We start from the raw sequence: 22161 nt of genomic DNA on the forward strand, positions 1-22161 counted from the left end.
CATTTTCTGTTTCTTTCTGGCAGTATTTCTTATCCTCCATCCATTGTAATTACTTCTTTTTTTTCATTAATAGATTTGTTTTGTTTCCTTATCTTCCAAGGATTGTAAGCCTATAAAAGGCCATGCATTAGTTTCTATTCATACTTGAATTGAGAATTAAGGTAATTGGACGTTGGTCCTGCATCACATCCCCTTCACTATTGGATGCATATCCTTCCCTGCAATTTGATATCTCCTTCAAGGCTTGATGGGACCACCAGCCTGAGGCTTCTGCTGCCTCTGGAATAGACATAAATTGGTAATAACCAGCCTATCTGAATTTTTCAATGCACAAGAAACATCCCCATCTATTTGATAACAGCTTTTGGATTTGGAAGCCCCCCTCCATTCTCAATCTTCCACATTATGGAATATTGCCTTTCCCACAAGATCCTGACGAAAAAATTGGTGTAATATCCACAATAATTCTCTAGAACCCATCAACAAAAATGATGTCCATTTTGCCTTGGATTTTGAGATGTGAAGTGATACATTATCCACTTGATGTATGTTTATAATCTTATTATCAGCTTCAAATGAGTGGTGAAACCTCATACTTGACTAACAATCACCCCTAGCTGATATCTTTTGCCCATTTTAGGTCAAACAGTGGCCTTTTGCTGTCAGCCATCTTCTCATCTTTGTAATTATTAATATCTTCTCTTTTAAGAAACCCAAATTTCAGATAGTCCCCCATAGGCCCTAAACTAGGCTTGCCCTATCCACCGGAATGATTCATGAATATTATTAAAATCTAATGGTTAAAGAACCTGACACCGCTTATTTAAAGCTTATTCTTTCACTCTCTCAGGAATTGAGATTGGTACGGACTGAATCAGATTTCTCTGACAGTTGATACCATGATGAAAAGCTTATTTCTCTATACTTTTAAAGAAAAAGGGGGAGAGATTTGAAATTGGGAAAGTGAAAACCAAAGAGTAGGTGTTTCATGGTGTTTCTGGTGTCAAATGTTTGGCTTCACAAACCAACCAATAGCAGAACACCAAAGCAAAACTAGAAAAGCAATTCTACCTTAAACCAGGTCAGGATAAGTCATTTTCCCATTAATGTTCCTAGCATTCTGTATCTACCAAATAGACCAAACAACGGCAAAGGTAGCAGTCCTTCCGTTCCTTCCGACTCCATATAGCCTTAAACTTATGGAGAAAGAACCATTCCGAAGAAGAAGGACAATCCCACTGCTGCTGAGAGATTCCAAATAACTTATTTCACTTATGTGAAGAGATCACTCTAGAAGTGAAGGACACAAATATTGGGAAACATCAAACAGCTTTCTTTGGCCTTCTTAACTATAAAAAATCATTAATATTCTTTTATGTACCACTGAACAGGTTAAAGCCTTATTTTGGAAGGGATTTTAACATTCCATATTGGAGAACGCCAAGGGAAATGATCACCAATAGAAGTATAGAACCAGGATTTCAATGATTAAAGAAAGACTTGCAAAATAAAAGGAAAAAAATCTGAAGCACCCAAATTCCGATCCCTCGTATCCTCTCTTTGAAGGAGACAAAAGTATAATAAAGAATTTGGAACAAATGAGCAAGATCACTCAGAACAAAAGAAACTAAAAATGAGAGGTTTGTAGAGGTTTGGAAGGCGATAAAAGACTAGCATATGCACCAGAAAAAGGAGCATCTCCTCTCCAGTGATCCTCCCAAAATTTAATGTTCTCCCCATTGCCAATACATAACATTACCCGAGGAAGGAAGAGATGATAAATCAGTGCAATACATTTCCAAGGGCTTGCATGGGTGACATTGACACCTTCATTTGTCTCCCAACCACTCTGACGGACTCCATATTTACTCTCTATTACATTATGGCAAAGGGAGGCTGGCTTCAAATTGAAAAGTTTAAGCCATTTAATCACAAAAGCAATGTTTTTAGACACCAAGGGTCCTGTACCCCTGTTTGTTAAGCATATAAAAACTGATATTCATTGGCAATAATAGAAGAGAATCAAGAGATCAAACAAGATCATTGCATTGAAAGTGGGGGCGGTCAGATTGGGCAATGCAGCTCACTCATCTTTCTTTCTCATTCTCAACTCTATTTACTGAGTGGACTTTTGTATGGAAATTTTTGTATGAATGAGATGGTGTACGCTATTTTGTATCCTATGAAAAATGGAAGCTTTTGTGTGAATAACCATAAAATTTATTTTAATTTTTTTTATAGGTCGTTGAACATAATTGATCCTATAGGACCTACATTAATATAAATCCAACAGGCCATATTATGGTGTCTTGGCAATCCTTTTGGCTTTTGTAGATTTCTATGTACATGTGAATAGATGCAGTTTGAGGCAAATATATTCGTTTTTGTCTATTGAATTGACTTTTATTCTTTTAATAATGCTGTCGTTAATAACAAAGTTTTTCTATTGTCCTAGAAAATTTTCAGAACTTTCAACCCCGAAGTTGGAATTGTGTCCCCCCGCCCTCCTATTGCTGTCTTGCATTATACACGCTGAGTATGGGTTAAGAAGTTGGAATATTATGGAAAATTTGGGGGGTTTGAGATATTTTACACCACCAATTTATGTTGATGGGAAGCTGGAAGAATGCCATGGAAAATGAAAAACAAAATTTGCTGTCATTGGTTCTAGAGAAAACAATTAAATTACATCTACATTCTAGGTAATGGCCCACTGGTAAAGCTCATATGGAGAAGTGCTGGTCAAGGAAGACCTTGTTAAGGATATTTGGGATATCAAAGCCAATCTGCTGCTATTCTTTTACCACATGAGGGTAACTTTGGTTTCAGTGTGGAGGGTTCTCAAGTAAGCATTGATCATAGTTTAAAATCTGGATCAGACTGACTGGGTCAGACCAGACCTGGTCATCGCTGGTTGTCACAGTCCCACATCGGATATGTACTAAGGAAATCTTGGGCTTATAAGGAGGGTTTGGGCTCCAACTAGGGGAGGCGCCTTTTGTAGTACAAACCTGTGAGGCTAGTGGGCCAAAGCAGACGATGCCTCACGAGAGTTGGGCCCAAGACCGTTGCATTGGTCCAGGTGGCATGACAAACCTGGAAGTATTGTGAATTTGAATCAACACAGCCAAAAATAACTAGGGGCCATATCTATGCCTAGGTGTCACCAAGTTTGGTGACTCTTTTATGTATGGCCCAGATGAGGCCACAATAATGATCTCAACTGTTGGATTGAAAATTCCTCTTATGCCTAGCTTACCATTTGAATTTGGGTCCTATACAACATCGGATTGTCCTTGATCAATGTGGTCAAACTTATGAGTATTTTAAAAGTATTTAAAAAATCTCAATGTAGAAGCGAAATTTTGACTGCAATGATTGGGATCCACTCGTTATTGGATGAAACCCAAATTCACTGATAGGGATCCACTTTTTACTGGATGAAACCTAAATTTGAGTGGCAAGTTAGGAATGAGATAAATTTTCAATCCAGTGGCTGAAATGTGTTTTGAACTGCCAAATAGGCCCCACATGATAATGTGTCACAGTGAGGTGTTAGCGTAGCATTTATATATATATATATATATATATATATATATATATATATATGTATGTATGTATATACAGAAATTAATAAAATACTGTAATCCAATAATATATTTTTAAATATTGATATAAAAAGGCATTGATTAACTGGTTTGACCATGCAAATCTCTATCCGAGTCCAGCACCATTCTGCATTTTAAAACATTGGTGCTGATGCATGGGATTTTATTGTCATGCTGGCTGCCCTAACACGAGAGTTGTTTTCCCACTTAACAATTTTGGGCTGGAAATTTTGCCCTTTTTGCCTTGGTAAAGCTGAAAAATAAGTGGGTTTGCAGCATAATCATGGTCCCTGTTTCCACAAAGTATTTTGGACAATCTCTTCATAGTTTTTAGCAGGAGATTTCATTGCTTGTTTTTTATTAGGAGATATTATTTCCATTATAGCTTTTAACATTATTGTATTACATTAATTAGTTTCTTTAATTGTTTAGAGAAGTAAATTTTGTGCATTGTGATTCAATTAATATATTCTATCTTTCTGCCAGCCATAGTTTATGTTTCAATTTTCCTTTTTTTTGCTTTGTCTTGCTGCCTAATCCTCGTATCATCTTGTATGTGCTTATGATGTTTTAGTCGATTTGTTTGTATGCTTGGTTATGAGATTATGTGCTCCCATTAGTTCTTAGTTTTCGGTTTGTATCTGTTGAAATATGCTTTGTACATTCCAGCTGTCATTATGGTGAACGGTGTAAGTTCCTTCATGTTACTCAGCAACAGCCAAAACGTGGTGTCCTTGGATTTGGTGCGCAAACGGCTTCACACTTTAATAGCTCAAATTCACAACAGCAAAAGCTGAACCCTTTTGGGTTCAGTGTTCAAAACAGCACACAGCCAAAAGGGGTCTCAGATTTTGGATCCAAACCGAGGCAATTCAAGGTTCTTACCCCTCCCAATATTGTTGCTGCTGCCTGTTAGCTGGATAATGATTGTCCTCTTAGTCATATTGTGTTAATTTTGAGAATGCCTTTGCATAATGACATATTTTCTTTGGACTTTCTTTATTAAATGAAGTCTGCTTGGTTTTAGCTGTCCACCATTATGCATAAATGAATATCATAGTTTCCTACTCATTGATTGAAATAATTTAATTGTGGATCAGCCTTTTGAAAATAAGTGGACCCGCTCCTCTGCTGCAACTGCTAACTCCCCTTCATCATGGCAACCTGATAATCAGCCTCAGGCAGCTAGCCATAAGTAAGTGCTTGGTTGATGGGTTATGCTAGTCGCTGTCTCTGGTTGTACGGCTTTACCCCTGTTCTTGTTCTGTCTTTTTTATAATTTATTTTATCTAATTTGAGTTTGTTGCGTGTGAAGGTGCACAGATCTTGATTCATGTAAGCGGGAAATTGTCCAAGATTTTGAGCATGAGAGACCACTTTGGAAGCTTACGTGCTATGGTCACTGTAAAAGGTATATTTTACTAATCATGTCTATGTCAAGCATGAGTTGGATGTGGTGTATATACAACAACAGATAAACATACTAATAAAATCTAACGTATGAAAGATGTTATTGATTAGTTCATTTTAAATTTTATGTCTGTAACTTGAACTAATTTTATGCTGCTAAGTTTTGTAGTTTATTTATTTATTTATTCAGATTCATGAAATAAGCGAAATAGTAAAAACTTCAGATGCTGGAGGCAAAGAAATGATACATGTCCTATGCTGCACAGCCTTAGACACTGGATATTTTGAGGCTTGCAATGTCTGATGGACGTTGATTGAGTGTTAGGGTAGTGTTTGGAATTAATATTTTTTTAAAAATAAAATAAAATAATGGTTTATGTTTATTCTTTACAGAGTATTTGATGTGTCCAGGAAATTATTGTGCTTGAAATGAGTATAGATCTTTTGTAGAGGTATCCATGCTACAAAGGGGGGCAATTATTAATGGGCTTAAATCAAGTGGCAGACAAGCTCCCTAACCTTGTTCTGGAGGTTCAATTTTAATTTTTTTACATAACAAATGGAATATTATTGAAAGAAAGATTGGTAATGAACCAAAGGAGGACAAGCTGGAGAAGATTAAAATAGAAAAGAAAGAAGTAATGAAGAAACTAGGACAACTTGTTCAAAATTCATTTTGAAAACCCTTTCCTGTTGTAATTAATGGATCACTTAAAATTTTCTCCTTGTTTTTTTTTTTTCCCCCCTGAAATCTTTCCACAATCCAAGTTGATTTCCTGAGCTCTAGGAACAGTCAACCTCAATGTCATCTTATCCTGGAAATCTTCAGCTTTACTGTCCTTGTCATAAAACTTTTTAATAATCTATATGACCATTAGCAAAACCAGAGTGGTTCTCTGGTGGGATGGGGATAATAAAATACCATCGTCCTGGCAAGAAATTCTTCTGTTCCTCAAGTTGGAGAAGATTAAAATAGAATAGAAACAAGTAATGAAGAAACTAGGACAACTTGTTCAAAACTCATTTTGAGAACCCTTAAAATTTTCTCTCTGTTTTTTTTTTGTTCGTTTGTTTTTTTTTTCCCCCAGAAATCTTTCCACAATCCAAGTTGATTTCCTGAGCTCTAGGAGCAGTCAACCTCAATGTCATCTTATCCTGGAAATCTTCAGCTTCACTGTCCTTGTCATAAAACTTTTTAATAATCTATCTGACCATTAGCAAAACCAGAGTGGTTCTCTGGTGGGATGGGGTTTAATAAATACCATCGTCCAGGCAAGAAATTTTTCTGTTCCTCACATTTTGTTCATAATTCATTCCCAGATTATTCCTTTGGCCTTTTTCCTTACCTGCTCCGTTGTCAAAAAAAATATTGATCCCTTTCAAATCAGCTGTCGGATTTTCTGTGTGAGAGAAACCTTGTTTAAAAGTGGATCATACCCATATTGATCCTTCCCGTTCCAAAGTCAAATCAAATTCAATTCTCCCCTTTTGCCTTCTGTTCCAATTCTTGTCTTGAACTCCCTTTCCAGGCTTGTTACTATTTGTGCCTGGACTTGCCACCTGCTAAATAAAAACTGCTATCGCTTTGGGTTTTCTGCACAGATTATTTCACAAACTTATCTATACAATATTCTTTTATGCAACCGATAGCAACAGCAATCCAAGGATAAAAAGAGGAAAGAAAAGAAAAGTCTCATACTTAGTGATGAGTTTGGGCCTTAGAAGCATGCAAAAGGATATGTCTGGAAATAAGTTTAGTGTAAGAAGATATTCATTAAAAGTAATCATCTAATGCATAACCTCTTTGGAGGATCTCATGAGCTCTATGATCATAATTCTGGTCTCTTTGAGCTTCACCCAACTCACTCTTGGAACTACCCTGTTTCACATTACGAACACCACCAACTGAATCATTCTGCTTCCAACAACCATCATAATGAATCAGAGAAGACTTTGAAATATCTTGTGCTTTCTGCAGATCTTTAGAAAACCTAAAATTGCTTCTCAACTTCAAAACAAAAAAATTGTTGTTTATCCATAGACATTGAAACATCCTGAGTTCCCTATGACATTCAACCTTTTGCTGCTGATTCACGGAGGACAAGATTCCCTGATGGCTGACAAGAAGAATGAAGCCAGTGATCTGTTTCAAGTGCGCACTTCTACATACTTTTATTGATGAGAACCAATATCATACCTTAGTGCATTGACAAAACTTTGTCACTGATCCCTGTAAATACATGGAATGAATTGTTCTAATGCCATGCGGAATGTGTATGGAAACTCAGCCCCACATCTAAGAAGCTATCTCATGCTTTACTTCAATTCTTCCCCTAATATGAGAAAATTTACTGCAGCTGAATTTCTCCAATGCAATGAACACTGACGTTGAAATCCTAATCCACTTCCAAACCCTACCTCTCTCCAATGCATTGACAACTCTCCCAACCATGACCTCCTTAAATCTCAACTCAAAAGTCTTGCTCCCCACCCCCTTTTTAAATCTGATAGCTTAATATATCCCCTAGGGGACACCCAGTTGTTAGAGCTTGGGATTTCCATGTTGGTGGTCTTGGGTTTGAACCTTGGGAGAGGTGGACCCTGGAAAGGGGGATGGGGCGGGAGATGGGCTACCTCCTGCTCTATAGCCCTGGCTTAGTGAGCCTCCAATGGACCCCCTAAAAAAGGCATGACCTATAAATTTGGATCCATTTGCAAAGGAAATAGAGGGAGTAGGGGGGGGGGGGGTGGGGGTGTGCCATAGCTCTTAAAAATTATATGGATGGATAATTGTTTGGGTTAAAAGGCGACAGGCTTAAGAGTGAAAATAATGATTTTTTTGATTGTTCAATTTTTTTTGGTAGCTTGCTTGAAGGTGTTTGTAAAGTTTATTGATTGGCTATACTTTTTAAAAATTGTTTAAAGGGAGTTGTTTTTATTTTTTATTTTTTTATAATTTTTCCTGTTGCTTAGGGATTCTTTTCTTGTAGATGAAACAACTAAGCTCCAGTTGTTGGTTAGTTACATAATTAGTAAACTTATAGAAAGATAAAAAAAATTTGTGTAATTTTTTTGGGTGCACCCCCCGGAGGGGTGTGACGGTAGGAGTAAGCACATGTTGTTAACTTGGAGTTGGAATATCCAAAATTTTACAGATTGTTCCTAATAATCCTAGAATCATACACAATACTTGTATTTTAGTGGAAAAATCTAGTTACAAATGCCCCCAAAGTAATTTCGGTATGTTTAGGCTTTCTCCCCATTGAAAAGAAAAAGAAAGATAATTTGTCAAGATTTGTTAAAGAGTGATGATGACTCTTCATGCTTAATCATAATTACTATATGCCACATTCCATATTGAGGTTTAAAATATTCTACTTTATTTTCTTCATGAGTGGTTTGGGATATTATATTAGTTGCCAAATTGACGGGTTCCTGTGGTTGCAGTTCTCCTTGTGACATTGTTGGCGATATTAGTTATGAAGAATTGCGGGCGGCTGCGTATAACGATGCTGTGTCTGGATTGAGCTTGCAGTCAATTGTATGAATTTGGAACTCTTGGTAGCTGCCTCTTTATAATGATATCACTATCATTTTAAAATGATTATGTGCAGTTTTCAAAAAGGACCTTGTGCAAGCTGAGTGTTGTTTCATTAAATATTTTTACTTTTTTTTTGATTGACAGTATCTGAATCCCATGCTATGCATAGGAACTGTTTTCAGAAATTTAATTTAGTATAATCAAACTGTCAAACATTAAATGTGTTTATATCATTTATTAATTATAGGATCTGCTGCTCCTGTTTCTGATTGTTCTTCATTAGAATATCAGCGATGTTGATATTGTTGTTCATTTGGATAATTAGTCAATGGAAATGTTGCTTCTTGAACCATTAGTGAATGACATTGCAGGTTGACAGAGAGAGGAGTTTACTCAATTCCAAGTTAATTGAATTTGAGAGCTTACTTCAGAATCCACATGCAGCTCGATCAAATTCGACTCTTGTCAAGCAAGACCCTGATCCTGGGGCCAGTGTTAGTACATCTGTACTGATTGCTAAGAACAGTTGTCCTCCTTCAGTTTCTAGTTTTAGTCAACTGGGTGCATCACTTAACATGGTGTCTGGAATGATGAGGCAAGATCCACTCCTAGAAAATGAATTCTATTTTGTTTATTGCATTGAAGATTATTGACACTGATACAGCTGATTTTGTTCTTTAAAAATAAATTTTGTTACTTATATCTAAACTTGGCCTTTGGCCTTTAATAATGTGTTGGGAAAATTATTTGGCAGTGCCTCTGCTCCACCAAATAATTCTTTTGGGCAGTCTAATTCCCTCCAAAATTCTGGTCAGATGTCAGGTGTATTTGGGATACAAAACTTGCCATCTGGAGGTGCAGGTGTGGTTTTATGGATTTGGTATGTTAGATTGCTTGTGTTAGCATATGTTTTTGCATTGCCCCTAAGTTTTAGCCATTTTTAGGTTCATTTGGTGGCCAACTTTCTGCCCAGACACCTGGCAATTCTTTTGCCACCAAGCCAGCAAGCTTTAGCAATAGCTTTCTGGCTGCTGGAAGTAATGCATTTCCCCTGCCAGTAGCGTCACAACAGACTCCTGCAAGCAGCCCCTCATCAATGCTTTCCAGTGAGCCTAAGCCCGCACATGATGTTGGGCAAGCTGCTTCAAGCGTCCATTTGCTGTAAGTTTGCGGGTATATTATTATTTATATGTAAGCCTTTAGAGTAGAAGAAGTTTGATCCAAAGCATGCCAATAAGAAATGGAAATTGTGGGCGTGCCTGCATACACACTGGTGTGCATGTGATGTACATGTTTCATGTCTTCCTTGACAGTTGATTTTACTTAAAAAAAAAAAAAAATTCTCAATGGGTGAAAAAAAATAATAATAATGGGGGAAGACATATTTAATGTTGGGAAGGAATTAAAATTTGAAGTTGATAATTTCTTGAGGCCAGCCAGCCCTTAGCCTGCTCCAAATTTTGTTCTTGGATTGGTAAAAATAGAAAAACAAAGTGAACTGCTTAATTTTAATTTAGCTCAGAAAATTATGTTCTACTTTTATTTGTCTCTATTTTAAACTACCTTTTTTCGACAGTTTTGGAGGTACTGCTTTGTAGAGCAACTCTTATTCCTTTGGAACTAACTTGCCTAAATGAGGTCTCTTGATTTGTATCTGTGAATGTTTACAATGTATAAATATAAACTTGCGTCTGCACATACTTTTTTAAAAAAAAAGTACTTCATTGGTTGAATGTAGCTTCATGAATTGTTGTATTGTTGTTTGTTCAAATAATCAATTTATTATTGCTTTAATATTGGAGCTTTTTTTTTTTTTAAAAGTCAGGTAGTTAATAGTTTGTTTTGCAACTTTGTGTTCTTTTGTTGTTCTTTATTTGTTGATTAAAGAGGTCTAATTTAAGAGAGGAAGAAAATAAATGTTGCAAGTTAAAAGGTGGAGCTGTTTGACTTGATGCAGGGCTGAACCAATGAAACATAAGCTAATATTCTCTAGTAGTTGTCATCCACTTTTTTGTCTTGTTAGCTGCAATAATATTTATGAAACATTGTAATCTAAGTGTCATTTTTATGGTCTTGTTGTGTGTCATTTCCCAAGTCCAGGTTTTTAATTACAAAGTTCATTTATGAGTCTGGTTATGAAGTATATTTATGAGGCTTTTTGAGTCTAGAGAAGTCAAACTACTCTGTAATAGTCATTATCCTAGGCACGTTTGATCCCAAAGCTATCCTGTACATATTAACCCAGATAATGAAGAAACAATCAAAGTTCTCTCGTCTCATTTTTTTCTTATCAATTCTGATCTGCTCAAAATTTTCATGAGATCTGGGAGAGTGGGTTGAGGTTCACCTGGCATCTTTCATAGCCTCCACAGCTGCATTTCCATGCCCGAGAAACTCTATTTGCCACTAAATATCCATGCAATTAACCCTACTCTGTCAGATTTCTAATATGATGGATCCTACAGTCTTTCCTCCATGCATGCTGCATCAAATTGGTATCAGAGCAATTCCTCCCTGGGGCTTGTTTCTGTTGTTCGCCATTTGTTATTTCATATTGGAATTATTACACTTCTTGTTTTCTTCACATCTCCCATTCCAGTTATTCCTTCTGTGTTTTTTAAACCAAGTCATTTGGTTTGGTTTCTTGGATTTGCATGACACTATTTTATTCAGGCTTCAATCATTAAATATGACTGTCCATATTTCAATGAAAAATTATTTAGGTATCAACCAGTCCTCTAGTTATATTATTTTTTTTTTGTAAAGGAAAATTTATTGAAAAGGCATCAAGGGAATGCCAGCCTGTGGTACAGCAAGTCAAGCACCCTGAAGGGTGTCACAAAAATCAAAGGTTACATCATAGTCATTAACAAGTCCCACAATGCCAGCTATGGACTGCAGTAAACCAGTCTCTTTGCTGATCTGGAGTGCTGAGTTTGAATTTTTAACACTCTCCTATTCCTCTCTTTCCAAACGCACCTGAAAATTGCAAGGGGAATGAGGGATGAGATTAAAGGTGTACTCCCAAGAAGGGGGGTGAATTGGGTTTTTAAAATTTTCTTTACAAAAACTTTAGTTAAGTATTACCCTTTTCAAATTAAATTGCTACAATCACTCGCACACAAAAATTCTAATCAGCGACCATACTATACCAATTGAGAATCCTAGACATATATATATATGTAAATATGAGATTACAATTCAAATCCAAATTTCAAGACTTCAATTAAAATTCAGAATCAGTTTTTCAGCAATGATCAATGATAATCCAAGATACAATTTAAATAAGTCAATCTTAAGTATCTTGCAATTTTTGCCCCAATAGGATAATCAATCACACAAGTTTTACCTCAGCTGTATATATATATATGAATGTAAATATGAGATTACAATTCAAATCCAAATTTCAAGACTTCAATTAAAATTCAGAATCAGTTTTTCAGCAATGATCAATGATAATCCAAGATACAATTTAAATAAGTTAATCTTAAGTATCTTGCAATTTTTACCCCAATAGGATAATCAATCACACAAGTTTTACCTCAGCTGTATATTCAAAATTTCAGTATTCAAAGCTTGTCTGAATATTCAATCCAATCCACACAACCAATCTAATTCCTTGATTCAAATACAACTAAAATCAGTATTCAACAAATTCCCAATATCCAGCAAGTTTTCAACGATTAAGTAAGCATACACACAGTTTATAATCTTGCAAGAATGTAAAAAGTTTAAGGGAAGAAGAGCTGAACACCTGATTTTTTACGAGGTTCAGCCAGCGGCCTACGTCCTTGTCTCAAGCTACACGCTGTGAGGATTTCCTTTCCACTTTGTTATCAAGTAAAGCAATTCTCTCTCCGTTCAAGGTGGAGATCCCTCTCTAACGAGAGCAACCCTCTCGTTAGGCAACGATTCAATAATCGTGAACCGTCAAACAAAAACAAAAACAGGAAACAAGGAACAACTTGGTTCGTACAAAGAAGTACTCTCAGTTAGAGAAGATTTTTACAAGTTAGATTCATTATACTTCAATCAAAAACAATAAAGAAGTTGAAGCTCAGGTTAATATCACCAGGGTTCTCATTTATAATTGAGAAAATCAGTAGAACATATCAGAATTGCGTGAGTAAATTCAGCAACAGCACAACAGCGTTTTTAGAATGCTTTCAGCAATATAACTTTGAAATTATGATTCGTATGTGGTTGATGTTGTATAATATGCGAAAATATCATGTATATACAGAGCAATAAAGTTTCTTACCGTTTCCCCCAAGTTTTCTCTAAGTTTGGAAGCCAAAAAATCAATTTTGGAAACTTTATAAGCGCTGTTAAAAAATTAAAACACAGACTTCAGTAGACTAAGGCCCGAGGGTCAGTCACCTGAGCTTTTTAAATTTAGTGTGTTTTGAAAGTCAGTGCTGAGTCAGTCGACTGGACTTTAAGAGGTCAATCGCCTGCTCCTTTTATGTCTGTTTAATTGTTTATTAACAAAGTCAGCAACACATCAGTCGCCTGTCCTGCTTGCCACTTCTTTGTTTTTCAAAATTTGGTTTCGAAACTTAACTTGTAACTTGGAAAAACTTACTTGAGACTTTGAGAAAATGTTTTCCATGATTTAAAACAGGTCTCTAAGTCAATGATATTTCCTAAGAGCTTCAAACATCAGTATTGAATTTGTGAAGTACTTACATGAGACTTTTAAGATAAAATTATCTAAGCTAAGTCTTCATGCTTTGGCTTCCATGCTATGTCCAGCTTTAACCATTTCTTCAATATGCTTTAACTTCATCATTACTCATGGCTTTAAGTACAAACTTCATTTAAGCTCGTCAAATACTTGAACTTGATCTCATGAATACTTTTTAGCCTTGAAACTATACTTAAACAAACATGTTAAGTCCCCTTGATTTGTTATCATCAAAACTAGATTTAGCCTTGTTAGGCCAAAAAGGATCATAGCCTTTTTCTTCTCTTTTGTTTCCTGAATCCATTTCCAGGCCTAAGTTCCCCTCCCACAGAGTTAGTGATAACCTACAGTTGTCTAATCAAAGACAACACCATATTCCAATGATTCCTGGTCCAAGTGCAATGAAGGAGGATGTGCTTTACTAATTCTTTGCATCAGCCATGCAAAGGGGACATCTGTTGGCGACTAACAGACCCCTTCTTCAAAAATCATCCAAAGTCAATATCGTACTTTGAGTTGCCTTCTAGGCATGAAAGGCAACTTTTGTGGGGGCAGCTGTCTTTCAAATTTGAGTCCAAGGGGATTAAAGTTGTTTGACTCCAAAGGAAAGAGCTTCCTGTAAGAGGATCTAACAGTGAAGAGCCCCTTCTCATCTAAGGCCCAAATTGGAAGGTTAGAAGTCTGTGAGCTGGTTAAGTTACATTTCTAAGGAAGGGGGTGTTCCAAAAGAGCCCCTGATATGAGGTTTGGAGGTGCGGACTGAGGCAAGCATCTTTATCATAGGCCAAGTTGTAAATGGCTGGAAATAAGACATTGAGAGCTTTCTGATCGCACCACACATCATGCCAAAAGTAAATATTGTCCCCATTCCTCACCTGAAATCTAATACAATAAGAGAAATCATTCCAGCCTTTCTTGATGAAATTCCACATCCTTACACCATGTGGTCCTCTACTAGCCTGGGAGATCCAATCATAATGTTCAAGCCCATATTTCATAGCAATAATTCCCCGCCAAAGGTGATATTTCTCAATCATGAATCTCCACAACCATTTCCCTAAAAGGGCTTTATTGAAAATGTGGAGGGACTTAAACCAAAGCCTTCTAAATGAATGGGTTGCTTCACCATGCCCCATTTGATAAGGTGAAATTTAAATTCCGCCTCAAAGCTCCTCCAAAGAACCCTCCTTTTAGGCTTGGCAAAACAGGTCATGACCCGTCGGGTCACCTGGATCCGCCCGTTTAGAACGGGTTCAGGTTTAAAGAAGTCGACCCGTTTAATAATTGGGTGGGTCACGGGTTGACCCGTTTATACGGATTCAGGCAGGTGTTAATTTGGATCCTTTATATTTTATGCATCCGTCGTCACTCACTCTGTCCACCCTAACCAAAAATCCCTAGTCTCTTTGAGCCTTCGAGCTTCGCTCGTCGCTCTCTTTTGGCTCTCAGCCTCTCGGCCTTCGGCGCTTCGCTCTCCTCTGGCTCTCAGCCTCTCGGCCTTCGGCGCTTTGCTCTTCTCTGGCTCTTAGCCTCTTGACTCTTAGCCTCTCACTCTCGCAGACTCTCATCTTGGTCCTGTCCTCTCGGTTCTAGCGGCCCAGCTGCACGTTGTCGCCCACGCCGCACGACGTCGCCATCACCTATGCCGCACACCGTCGCCCACGCCGCACGCTGTCTGCCTGTCCGGCCCATCCCCCTCCCTCTCACTTTTAGTCTTCCTAGTTCCTAAGTCCCTCTCAGCTCAGTGAGCTTACGATCTCGACTCTCCCTCTCACTCTAAGTTCGGTGTGACGGTGTCAACAGTCAATCTCCGTCTCTCGGTTCTCTCAGACAATCAGACCTTGATGATCTGCATCTTTCTTTTCACATTTCACCTTTTTTTTTTTTTAAGATTCAATAAATAAAACAAGTATTTTTTTAAAAAAATAAATTTTAAAAATTAAAATATATAAATATTTGTTAAACGGTTAACCCGTGACCCGCCCATTTATTAAACAGGCGGGTTAGGGTTGGCATGTGTGTGACCCATTTAACATTAACCCATTTATGATCCAGCCCGTTGACGACCCACCCGAACTCGGCCTGCCGCCCGTTTTGCCACACGTACCTCCTTTGAATTTCTTCAAGTAGGGGTGGCAAAACGGTTTGATGGGCCGGATTCGGGCGGGTCGTAAATGGGTTGGGGTTAAATGGGTTCGAGTTGACCCCGTTTATTAACGGGGCACTACTATATAAATCCAAATCCGCCCGTTTAATGAGCGAGTCACTTGTTTAAAAAAAATATAATTTATTTATTTTAAAAAATTTAAAACATTTCAAATAAGATGACATTTTTTTATTAAAAAAAAGCACTCCTTTTTATTTATTAATATCTAAATGAAAATAACATAAAATGTAAAAAGGAATACGTCTCTTTAATTAATAATTTTTTTAATACAAATTCGCATAATTTTTTTTATTCAAATTCAAGCTAGTTAAATTTACTATTTCAAATATATATTCCAAACACAACAATACAAATTATAGATTATTGAACAATTGAACAAAAACAGAGAATAATTGTTACTTGGGGAAATAGTAAAATAAACAAAATAATGAAAATATATGCATGAGCCCAGTCATGATGCTTCCCATCTGGGTTCCCTACTTCCCTTCAGTTCAGCTCCACAGACTACACATTACTACTAGGCAGATCTGAACAAAAATCTAAGCAGATTTGCAGTTTTTTCCAAACCATAATTTTTAAAATTTTAAAATTTTAAAATACCACAAATCTGAGAGGCCGTGGCCTGTGGCTGCTCACTGCTCACAGTGCTCAGAGGCTGTAGCCAGTGAGGGATTGAGGGAGAGGCTTGCTGCTGCTATCTGCAGTGAAGCTTGTGACTCCTCTGTGAGGGCGTGAGGCCGTGACTCGTGAGGGAGATCCGGAGTCAGAGATGGCCAGATTGAGATAGATTAGGGAGTGAGCGAGAGGCTTCTCAGCCCTCGCTGCTGTGAGCATGACTCGTGAGGGGGATCCGGCCCCCGCCTAATCGCTAACCGGTAACCAGAACCACTCCTCGGCAGTCAGCCATCTCTAGTCGGCAGTCGGCCACCGAGAGGCTTCTGGATCTGGTCTGCAGGCTGCAACAGACTATAGATCTTCTTCAATCCTTCGGCGCGGCGTGCGTGCTGCACTGCTGCTAAGGTTAGGGGTTTCAGCCCCCTTCCAGTGAACCACAATCTACAAACCAAAATTATGAAATGTTAAGTATATATATATATATGAAGCTAAACGGGTCACCCGATGGGTGGCCCGATCCCTGAACCCGTTTAACAAATGGGTCGGGTTTGGGTTGACCCATTTATAAATGGGTAAGCTTACCTCAACCTGAACCTGTTTTAAACGGGTGGACCATAGGTCACCCGTTGGGTTTTGACCCATTTTGCCACCCCTATCTTAAAGTCTCTTGACAACTAAAGCTAGAAGGAAAATGAGAGACATGAAGTAAACGGGGAGATTTGTCAAGATGTTTTTAATGAGAGTGAGTTTGCTACCTATCAATAGTTATTTTTTGACCAAACAAATCCTAATTTAAATAAAGATATCAAAATCTAGAGAAAAAATAAAGAGAGAATGAATTTTTCATTTGGTGGTCAACTGGTCTCTTTCCCTCCTTTTTGCTTGGCACCAATAGAAGGCAGTCGATTGCCTCCAAAAAATTTTGAATTTTTGTATTGTCCTCTTGTGATTGGCTAGGGAATTTGGGCATGCTATGTGTTCTAAGATTGCACATGTCAAGCAACGACATCAACAATTGGTGGTTGGTAGTTATTTAATTTGAATTTGAATTTTCAAAATTCAAATTCAAAGAGGCTTTTCCTGCCATTCCATTGGAGGTCTATATTCTATAAAAGGATCTCTTGGGAGAGGGATGGGGGCATGTCCAGGTGGGGGCAAAAAGAGAATTTTAAGTGTTTTTGTGGGGTTAAATAGGGAATTTGGTTGAAGGAAAGGAAGAAAAAAGTTTATCTTTCATCCATTTTTTTTTGTGGGCATTTGGGGAATGAATTGAAGTGAACATGTCATCCATTTGATCTATAGAGGATTGTTCTTCAATAAGGTTAGTGTCTAACTATCTACTTTATTCACTTCCACTTGTTTTATGAGTTTTTGAATGTTGAGGCATGTAGTTGCTTTTTTGAATGTTCATGTTTTCTCCATTAACTCATGTCAATACTGCATGCTAGAGGTGTTAGGATGTTTAATTTCATGGAAAAAAGCATGTTTGAGAACTACAAAAAAAAAGAGCATGTGTTCTTAAAATTGGCTTGCAAGCGGTTGACCGCCCCCTGGTTTATTCGAAAAAATAATTGTTGGGCTACCATGTGGTCGGCTGTCCTCTGCAAGTGGTCGGCTACCTAATCTCGAGAGTGCATATTTTTTTACATTTTTTCATAGTTTTCTTTGAAATTTTAAGTGTTTTTGAGTCTGTACACTCACTAGAGTGTATTTGGTTGAGTCTGAATGCTGTTTTGTTAGAGGTTTTTATGGTTTTTCCATAAAAAAGCAAATTCTCATAAAAGAAAAAATGAGTTCATGTGAAGTTTTCACAAAGCTTCCAGGTTTTTGCGAAGTTTTCATTCTTGGAGTTATACATCTATGATGTGGCTTTTGGATGCTCTCCAAATCTTTTCAAAACAAGATTTCAAGGCTAGTTTGTGGTTCTCCCACCAAAATTTCACACTTTTCAAGTTCGGTTCTATGGTTTTCCTTCAAAAGAAACTGAAGCATCCTTTTAGAAAATTTGACTTTTTAATGAACCATTCATGATGTGGCTGTTGGATAGATTAAAAAGCCTCTTTTAAGTAAAGTCAGAGTTTTCAAGTTGGGTTTTATGGTTTTCCTCCCAAAGAGACCAAATCATTCAAATTCAAGAGTTTTTATAAAACAACCCAAAAAAATATTTTTAAAATTGTACATAAATTTTTTTTTTTGGGTACTGTAGATGGCTTGATTCCTTTTTTGAGGATATGTAGGCCGTCACTTTGTAGATCTAGCCATACCACCAAAAACCAACAAAGTCTCTCTCTCTTTCTCTTCTTCTTTATTTTTGGGTTTGTATGATTGTATGTTCGTTTTGAAGAGACATTAAATAGTCGGGTTTTCATAGGGTTGAAACCTTTGTATAGACCCTATGAAAGCCTTTCTCAAAAGGAGTCAAGGGTTGGAAGATTTCTGAGAAAACAAGCACAAAAGAAGAAATATGGTAGAGAATGGTCGACTGACCTCTGCAGGCGATTGACTACCTGATCCTGCAAGTTATTTTTTCTTAGTTTTAACCATTTTTTCAGAAAATTGCTTTCATAAAAGGGAGATACACACACAAGATAAGTATGGTAACCATTCATAGAATAGGTGCTATAGGGTGCTAGTTCTTTGAATTCGAACAAAAAGGAATTTAGGGAATTACTTTCCCTATTTGCAAAAGTACTCCCGAACCTAATCTCTTTTCAAAAGAGGTTTTGCTTTGTTTTGCCTTTTTAAAATTAAAATAAAGTGGCGACTACATTTTCTAAAATAAATAGGCAAGTTAGGGAACTAACGGTTTGGTTATCTATACTTGTTTGATTTGTTAACGGTCATCAAAATGTTGGCGACCAAAATGGGTCATTCGTGTCGACACCACTTTTTGATGAAAAGTTCCTCTTCTGCCTAGCCAAACCTCTTTCTTTTTTTTTTTTTTTTTTCAAATTTCTCAATGATGGGGTTCCACACTCCTTTATATTTGAATTTGGCATCGAGAGGTAGCCCAAGGTAGCTAATAGGGAAAGTTCCCATCTTGCAACCCAAAAAGTCAGCAAGGAGAGGCCCGTCAATAGGAATGATTTCACTTTTTCCAAGGTTAACTTTCAAAACCGGAACCGCCTCAAACCTTGCCAAGATACATCTCTGATTTAGAATGGTGGAGAGGGTTATCCTCACAAAAAATGATAGTGTCATGTGCGAATAGGACATGCGTGACCTCCATGTGGACTTTTTGTGCCTGTCAACTCTAAGGCTTATGATTAGCCCTTCTCCTGTAGCTTTTTTCAACATAAAGCTTTGTACCTTTATCACGAAGATGAACAAAAGGGGGGATAGAGGGTCCCCTTATCTCACTTCTCTTGAGGAGCGAAAGAAATCAGTAGGGTGCCCATTGATTAACATTGAGAAACTTGGTGTGTTGATGCATTGAGTGATCCCACTACACCATCGCTTCCCAAAGCCCATTTTTCTAAGATTATAGAGAAGAAAGTTCCATTTTACATGATTGAAAGCTTTGTCCATGTCAAGTTTGCACACCACCTTGTTTTTCTTTTCCCTTCGATAAGTATCCACCACCTTGTTAGCTATGAGGGCTGCATCCATGATTTGTCTTCCCACCATGTAGGTGTGTTGATGTTGGCCAATGACTTTCAGATTTGATCCTGGTAGCAAGGACCTTAGCTAGGATCTTATAAATACTTCCCACCAAGCTAATTGGACGAAAGTCCTTATTGTTGGTTGCCCCGGTTTTCTTCGATATAAGGGTAAGGAGAGTGGCATTGATGCTGCTCACAAATCTACCCGATCTAAAGAATTCCTCAAAAGTGTTAATAAAGTTCTGCTTGAGCTCGCCCTAATTTGACCGGAAGAATGACAAGGAGAACCCATTTGGCCTTGGTGCTTTGTCTCCATTGCATTCTCTTGTGGCATGAAGGATTTTTGTTTCCTCAAAAGGTCTCTCAAGCCACTCTACAGTGGAGGGGCTGATAGAGTTAAAGTCGATGCCATCCACTACAGGTCTTCAAGTTTTGGATTAAGAGTAAAGAGCTTTATAGAAGTTGTAGATTCCCCTTTTGATTTCTTCTTCCTCAATTAAGGTGTTTTCCCCAATTTCAATGCTGGCCATGGTGTTCAATCTGCGATGGGCATCCATAGTTCGGTGGAAAAATATGGTGTTCTGATCTCCCTCCTCGAGCCATAAGGCTCTAGATTTCTACCTCTAGAAGATCTCTTCAAGGCTAATAGCCTCGACTAGCTTCTTCTTCAACAAAAAATTTTTAGCCCTTTCATGGGTACTAAGCCCTTGTCTTAGCTCTTGCTCATTAAGGATCTTGATGCCATTAAGAATATTGGTCTTCTTCACTTGTATATTCCCAAATTTGCTTTTACTCCACACTTTGAGCTACTCTTTCAATGCCTTTAGTTTTGAAGCTAGCACAAAGCTAGCTTTCCCCTTAGCATGAAGCATGGACCACCATGAAGTCCCCGAAGCTATTGTGCTTTAACCACATCTTTTCAACATGGAATGGGGTTGGTCCCCATTTGACTCCACCCCTGTCAATGAGGATAGAGAAGTGATTTGACGTGGGCTTGGGAAGGAGCTCTTGAGTGGTTTTGGGCAAGTGTGTATCCCAATTCACTGAAATAAGGAATCTATCAATTCTTGAGAAGGAAGGTGGATCTTTAGAGTTGGACCAAATGAAAGCACCACCAATGAGGGCATTCACATCAGTGAAGTCTAGGATGCCTCCACAACATTATGATTCCACAAAATGAGGATGCCTCCTGCATTGCCCACAGCACCATGGGAGATCCAACCACAATTCTCCCATCCCCAAAGATCTCCGACTAAGAATTGATCCATATTTTGCCTGTGAGTTTTCGGTAAGCAGACGATGTCACCTCTCTTTTCTCTAAGAAAGGATTTGATTAGACTCCTTTTATCTTTGTCATTTAATCCCCTCACATTTCAGAAAATGAGTTTCTTTAACATGATTTAGTAGTACAAACCCAACTGCTGCTTGTCTCCACCCAATCTGTGCATCCACCCTATTTATCATAATTTAATGAACATTCCAGGTGATTCAGCTCCCTGTCTGTGTCCAGTTTCTTAGTACTGCCCATAGGCTTTTTGGAGCTGAATTGTGCTTCCTCTCTTCTCTTCTTTTCGATCTCTTCAAACAATTTCAAAATCCTATCTTCAAAGCCATCAAAAGACATGCCAATGGCTGTACTGATCATTTTCATTTTCCGTAACCTCACTTGGAGACCTGCTCCTTAAAATGTGTGCTTTCCGAGTCTATTCCCTTCTGCATTTCAAAGTTGCGGGTGTCCTGAGTATCAACCGGATTGGGACTGGTTTGTAAGGCCTCCAGATGGTTTGAAGGAGCTGGAATTAAGGACAAATCAATGGCATCAGCCTGTGTAATTGGAGGCACTGAATCTGGTTCCTTCTTGGTGTCACTAGAAGCAAAGACCTGAGAGTTGGGCTCTGTTTTCCAGAAAAATGAAGTCTTCTTGGCTGACAAAGAAGGGCCTTTGTGGGAAATAAAGGGACTGAAAGCATTTGGTTTGGTTGTTGGGGAAGTTTTAGAAGTAGGGAGGCCAAAGGGGGAAACCCCCTCAAACAGAGTGCCCCCTGTCTATCTTCAGTTCTGTCCCGAGCTCGATGAAGGAGGACAAAAGTTTAGGTTTGCCCAGGCTTATGCTGTTCTTCTTAACAATGCTCACAAAAGATTGCGCAAAAGCAGACGAATTCCCCACCCTAAGAATTCATGCAGCTGGTAAGCTTTCGGGATTTGTAGAAGGGGTTTGCCACAGCAAGGGCATGTGCAGTGTGTACATGGCCGAGCTGTTGCTGGCTTCGACAAGGTCCTAGGGGCTGCAACAGAAGCTGAGGTCTTCAAAACCTCCCAGCTCAAGGAGGGGGACAAGGGTCTGCATTGTTGCCTGGTTTTGGGCTTCCAAAAAGAGGGTGGAAGCAGGCATCAGCCCAGTTCAGTTACAGCATCAGAGGTTTTGTGCTGCCTCTTCAAATCTAAACCCACCTGGAAGACCAAATGTCTCCAGCCTCTGCTGTTGGTTTCCAATAGGGAGGTGAACCCTGCCATGCTTGTTCAAATTCAGG

At 38.1% G+C, this 22161-nt stretch overlaps 1 protein-coding gene across 2 annotated transcripts in view; it reads left to right on the forward strand.

The window, feature by feature from the left end:
• LOC131166819 (zinc finger CCCH domain-containing protein 16) overlaps positions 1-22161 on the forward strand; it is a 58931-nt gene that overhangs the window by 20311 nt on the left and 16459 nt on the right. For both annotated transcript variants that reach the window (XM_058125405.1, XM_058125406.1), the window contains exons 2-8: positions 4278-4485; positions 4709-4803; positions 4924-5019; positions 8466-8559; positions 8931-9154; positions 9314-9420; positions 9504-9720. In XM_058125405.1, the coding sequence (XP_057981388.1) occupies positions 4278-4485; positions 4709-4803; positions 4924-5019; positions 8466-8559; positions 8931-9154; positions 9314-9420; positions 9504-9720 (1041 nt within the window). The remainder of the gene's footprint in view (positions 1-4277; positions 4486-4708; positions 4804-4923; positions 5020-8465; positions 8560-8930; positions 9155-9313; positions 9421-9503; positions 9721-22161) is intronic.

Source organism: Malania oleifera, chromosome 10 (assembly GCF_029873635.1).
Source record: "Malania oleifera isolate guangnan ecotype guangnan chromosome 10, ASM2987363v1, whole genome shotgun sequence".
Classification (NCBI taxonomy): Eukaryota; Viridiplantae; Streptophyta; class Magnoliopsida; order Santalales; family Ximeniaceae; genus Malania; species Malania oleifera.